The sequence below is a fragment of the Neltuma alba genome, unplaced genomic scaffold (genome assembly GCF_004799145.2).
Source record: "Neltuma alba isolate B1F8T4 unplaced genomic scaffold, ASM479914v2 tig00013358_pilon, whole genome shotgun sequence".
Lineage (NCBI taxonomy): Eukaryota > Viridiplantae > Streptophyta > Magnoliopsida > Fabales > Fabaceae > Neltuma > Neltuma alba.
Window position 1 is genome coordinate 22,756 of NW_021637623.1, and position 6,150 is coordinate 28,905.

General features: G+C 36.2%; 1 protein-coding gene across 1 annotated transcript; it reads right to left on the minus strand.

Moving 5' to 3' along the window:
• Positions 1-4,904: 4,904 nt before the first annotated feature.
• On the minus strand, positions 4,905-5,459 carry LOC114736691 (putative glycine-rich cell wall structural protein 1). The gene has a single exon (XM_028924559.1). It carries the CDS (start codon positions 5,457-5,459, stop codon positions 4,905-4,907), a length of 555 nt encoding a protein of 184 aa, XP_028780392.1.
• Between the last annotated feature and the right edge of the window lie 691 nt (positions 5,460-6,150).

Below are 6,150 nucleotides of genomic sequence, written 5' to 3' on the forward strand. Positions count from 1 at the left end.
TAATGAGTCCTTTATTAGCTTTTATAAGAAGCTGTTTTCCTCAAATGGTTGCAGGAATCTGGAAGTGGTGTTAAGCTTTGTACAGAAGTTGGTTACGGTGGAAGATAATGCGGGACTTGAAAAGATAGTTACGAAAGATGAAATCAAGCGAGCAGCCTTCCAATTGGGTGGAGCAAAAGCACCAGGCCCTGATGGCTTCTCTGGAATGTTCTATCATTCTGCTTAGTCAGTTATAGAGAAGGAGGTAATTGAAATGGTCCTTGATTTTTTCAACAATAATGTGAGTTTGGAAACTTTGAATAAAACAAATGTGGTGCTTATACCAAAAATTGATAATGTTGAGTGCGTGGGACAGTTTAGGCCGATAGGCCTTTGCAATTTTGCTTACAAAATCATTTCTAAAATCTTAGCCAATAGAATGAAACCTGTGTTGGCTAGGATCATATCGCAAAATCAAAGAGCCTTTATAGAAGGAAGGTTGATTCAGGACAATATTATTATAGCTCATGAGGCATACCACTACCTGAAAAACAAGAAGAAAGTTAGGAAGTATGAAATGGCTGTGAAAGTAGATATGAATAAGGCCTACGACAGATTGGAGTGGAGATTCATTGAAGAGGTTATGAGAAAGATGGGGTTCAGTGAGAAGTGGCTTAACTGGATTATGGAATGTGTGCAATCTATGCAACTGAATCTTGTAATAGCAGGGAAGAAAATTGCAGAAGTTGAGATGAAGAGAGGAATCCGTCAAGGAGATCCCTTATCCCCTTTCTTGTTTATAATTGCAACGGATGCACTCTCCTTGATGATACAATGGCATGTGGAGAATAGATTGCTAGAAGGGATAAAACTCGCGAAACACTGTCCCGTTCTATCTCATTTGTTTTTTCACTGACGACTCACTCTTCTTTATTAATGCCAGAGGAAGTAAGTGCAAAAGGCTCATGGAGATTTTGAAGGTATACTCTCAAGCTTCTGGACAAACTATCAATCTAGATAAGTCTTGCATTTTCTTTTCTAAAAACACGGTTGATCGTGTGAAGCAAGAGGCCTTCGAGTTACTAGGAATAAAAGCTTCAGTTGATCCTGGAAGATATCTGGGCTTACCAGTGGTGTGGGGCAAATCAAAGTCAGAAGCCTTGAAGTTTGTGAAGAACAGGATGTGTTTGAAGATGCAGGGGTGGAAGCAAAGGTTACTAACCTTCGCAGGAAGGGAGATTATGGTGAAGGCAGTGTCAAATTCAATTCCTGTATTTCCTATGTCCTGCTTTAAATTTCCTAAGAAGGTGTGTATGGAATTTGATAAGTTGGTGGCTGGTTTTTGGTGGGGATAGAAGGAGGAAGAGGGAAGGATACATTGGAAATCCTGGAATTATATGTGTAAAGAAAAGGGGAAGGGAGGAATGGGGTTCCGAGACTTCATGAAGTTTAATGATGCTTTACTAGCCAAAACCGCTTGGAGGCTTTGTCAGAATCAAGATGATTTGTGGAGCAAGATTATGAAGGGCCTTTATTTCCATGATAAAGACTTTATGCATGCTGAGAAAGGAAATAAAGCCTCTTGGTGTTGGTTAAGCATCCTGGATGGTAGGCAACTATTGGGAGAGAAGTTGGTTTGGAGGATAAATAAAGGTGATAAAGTGAGCCTGTTTGAGGACAAATGGTTACCTGATGCCAATGGTTATAAGCTGAGGCAAGGGTTCTGACTAATGAGATGAAAGAGATAAAGGTTGCTGATATTATTATGGAGAGGAAATGGTGCTTTGACAAGGTGGAACAGTGGCTGTCAAATGAAGATAAGGAGCTTATAGGCAGAGTACGAATCCCTATAGTTGAAGATGAAGATAGGTATGTATGGATAGGGTGTAGGGATGGCATTTACTCTATGAAGATGGGTTATAAGGTAGCCCGAGAGGTGATGTCGGCTACTATTAAGGAAGCCCCGGCTTGCTCTTATAAAGTAGGTGATGGAATGTGGAAGGCTCTCTGGAAGGTAAAGTCTCCTCCAAAAGTTATTCACTTTCTGTGGAGAGCGATCTATGGTGCCTTAGCCACGAAATCAGCCTTGTACAAAAGAAAATGTGCTCCAAACCCTGCATGTGGTGTTTGTAAATCACATGAGGAATCAGTAGAACATGCTCTCTTTCTTTGTCCATGGTCAAGAATGTGCTGGTTTGGTTCGCCACTAGCTTTGATGTTTGATGAAAAAATTATGATCAGATTCGATTGCTGGTTTGAAGGTTGGGCTACTAGTAATTTTGTAAATGATGAATTTAATGTAACCTTGTTTGCTTGCATCTGTTGGTAGATCTGGAAGATGAGGTGTAGCGCTGTGTTTGAAGAGAAGGAAGTAGATGCAGTAAGGTGTCTCGAAGTAGCAATCAGACTTAGTAATGAATTCTGGGGCTGCTTAAGGAAAAAAAATGGAAGACTTACTGATGTGCAGAATTTAGAAAGAGGCTTGTTTTGGCAGAAACCAGACCAATGTATGGTGAACATTAATGTTGATGGTGCCTTTAATGTAAAAGATGGATCTGCTGGTATTGGGGTGATTGGTAGAGATAGCGAAGGAAGATTTTTAGGGGGTGTGGGCTTAAAGATTGAAGCTCATTCCTCTTTTATGGCTGAATGCAAAGCTTTATTAGAAGCTTTAAGAATCAAGGATTTGTTCGGAGGGGGTAAATTGATTCTGGAAACTGACTGTTTGGATTTATACAGGCGCATAAAAAATTGTGATGTGAAGGGTTGTGATTGGAGATGTACAGATTTGTTGTTGAAGTGCTTGGAGCCGGGAAGGTTTGAGGGCAACTGGGATTTGTCTTTGGTGTCATGTGAAGGCAATAATGCTGCTGACAAAATTGCAGCTTTGGTAATGAGAGGTGTGGTTCCGCAAGGATGGATTGACAATCCACCACCCTCTCTAAAGTTGGTTCTGTTGCACGACCTGGACAGCTCTGGTACTTCTTCCGTGAAGAAAGAAGGTATAGGTTGATTTTCCATTTTTTGTTCTTCTTTATCTTTCTTTAGGTTGTATTCTAGGCGTATTTTTTTCTTGTTTAGGTTGTACTGGTAGGCTTTAATTTTTCTTTACAGGGTATTGGTGCTTGTATTTCCTTTGTTTTGGTAATAAAATGGACTCTGTTTTGCTCAAAAAAAATATATAGGGTCTGTATGCCTCTTTTTTTAGTTTTGTCCTTAATTATTTATTCTCTCTCTTTTGTCATACACTCTTGTTACATTTTCTTATAAATTCTCCTTCATCTTTTTCTTATTTATTATAAGAGCATATTTGGAAATCAAACTATATTTCTAATTTATTTATTACTTTTAACCAATTTTAACAACTTGTTTATTATTCATGAATTAATTATTTAAAAGTCATAATACGAATAAGAGGAAGTATTATTTTATTGTTTCGTTCCTTATTCTCTTTAAGTTCTGTTTTTGTCCTAAACCCTGAATTTCCACACACATACTCCAATTTATACTCCTTCAGTTCTAAATATAATACTCTTATACTATAAGGGTATTATATTTAAGACCGGAGGAGTTTTTTTTTGGGTGAATAGTACGGGTAAAAGCCCATCATATTATTACTTTAAAATCATGTGCGGGAAAGCAACTCCCAACATATCCCTATACAACAAATTCCTCACTTTTTGAGGAGGACTCTCAAAAATAATTAAAAATCTCTCCCATATCAAAGCTTAGGTTTGCAAGGCAATCTGCACAAACATTGCCTTCCCTGTATACATGTTGGAAACAAACTTGATCAAAACTATTCAAAACTAAATTTACATCTTTTAACAGGCTAGAATTTAACTCATACTCTTCTATAAAATGATCCTTCAAAGGCTTTATAAAGATAACAGAGAGGACATTGTTAAGAAAATCATCATCCTTTCGAACTTTGTTCAGTATATACGTAATTTCATTGTTCATGAAGGACGAGTTTGGACTCCTGCTTCTGCTGTAAAAGATATCAAGGGTAAATTTGGTTTCTCCTTCCTTGCCTTTTAGAGCTCGTCAATTCTAGGTCTTTTGATATGGATACTCATGTTTTTAATATAAAACCTCATTTGACTTTTATTTTAATCCTAAATATAAGACCCCAATCCATTTTGTCTCATATTTATTTATTTTTTCTTAAAATAATTATTATAATAATAACAGTTCTAGCAAGTATACTTGATTAACGAGGTTGTTTTAAGATATACAACACCTATTTATTATAAATAACTAACTTAGCTAATTTTCTTAATCTACTTAAATTAATCAACTAACTCTTATATTAAGGATCGAAAGTAGTATTTAATTTGGGCTGGATATTTTAATATACATTTGTAACTGGATAGAACATTGTAACAAAAGACTCCAAGAACTAACATTTTTCTGATTAAAAGTCGGTTATTTATATAAATTGATCTTTAACACACAAATGAAATAGCTGAACACAAATTAAAAAATAATACTGATGCTGTCTTAGGTAGGCATTATATTGGTGGCAAGATGAAAGATTGATATATGAGAATTATTCTATGGAAAAACTTATTTCATCGCTCATTTGTATTTACTTTTAGACATTTAACAAAAGTTTTGAAACAGTTTAATATACAATCATTATTAACATAAACACTTTTTTAATAATAAAATATACATTGATATCTTATGAATATTATAATAATAATACAAATCGACATCATCACAACTTACCATGCTTACTTAAGTGCATGAAGCAGGAGCTGAAACTCACTGCAATTTATTCTTTTAATACATATACACACACATATATTGTATCATATAATAATATATTACATATGCATCATCAATCATCAATTTATTTATCTAATATCCCTTGACCCATTTGTATATCCTGGATCAAAGTTGGAACCCTAGCTAGTTCCTTACACGTTCGGTTGTGGAATGTCGCCACCTTGTCCTTCGTCTTTATTGCCCCCGTTATTGTTGTCACCAAAACCTGATCCAAACCCCTGGCCGTTGCCGCCCAATGAGCTAGATCCGCCACCGCCTCCTCCTCCTCCTCCACCACCACGTGCTCCTCCTCCCCCTCCTCCTCCACCGCCACCTCCTGCTCCTCCTTTAGGAAGTCCACAGTCACCTTTATCATTTCCATCACAATTACAGCCCTGCGTCTTATCACAGGGCTTATTATCATCTTTTGACCCCTTGTCATCGGACTTATTATAGTCCGACAACGTATTGTTGTCGGACTGGTTGCCTTTGTTGTTTGAATCCTTGTCATGGGACCCATTCTCATTGTCTTTGTCGGATGAATTCTTGCAGTCGGACTTATTGCCTTTGTTTGATGACTTTTCGCCGGCGGACTCATCGGCATTACGGTCGGATGACTGTAATTTTGGCGATGACCTCACAGCAAATGCCAAGTCCAAAAACAGCAGAGCAACGAACACAAACCCTAGGACTTTCGAGCTGGCCATCTCGAAGCACAAAGCCAAAACCTCACTCAAAATAATACGATGAAATGCATGAAGCTCAAGTCCATCCCATATATATATGCAGGAAACTTTAGTTCCATTTTTTTCATTTAATTTTTTAAGAGAATTCATCGACCATACATACATCACAAGTTAATTATTTTTTAATTCAACCACCCATAATAAGTTTGAATAATTAAAGGAGTGACTAAATTGACAATTTTATCTTTGGATAAATTCTGTTTTTGTCGTATTTGTGATAACACAAGGAGCAAGGGTAAGGGCCTTTATAAATAGGCATCGTAAAGCTAAATATTAAGTCAGTGTCATTAATTAGATGATATAATATTAAAGTATCTTCCCTTTGATTTATCACCTACTGGTTTATTTTATTAATTATATATTCACTGTTCAACGTCATAATATATATGAAAAGAAATTAAGTTTCATATCTGATCTCTGTTTTGCGGTTTGGTGATGATACTGATATGGGACGTTCATTTCTTCTTTATCTCTATTTATTTCTTTGTGTATGCAATTCCCATAGTTTAAACTGATGCTTCTATTATTACTTATCAGTAATTACTTTGTAGAGATTGGTAATATTTTAATTAATAGGTGAATAGATTGCCATAATTTGCAATATATGGACGCGTTAATTTATATTAGGAAAGAAAATTATTGATAGATAGTT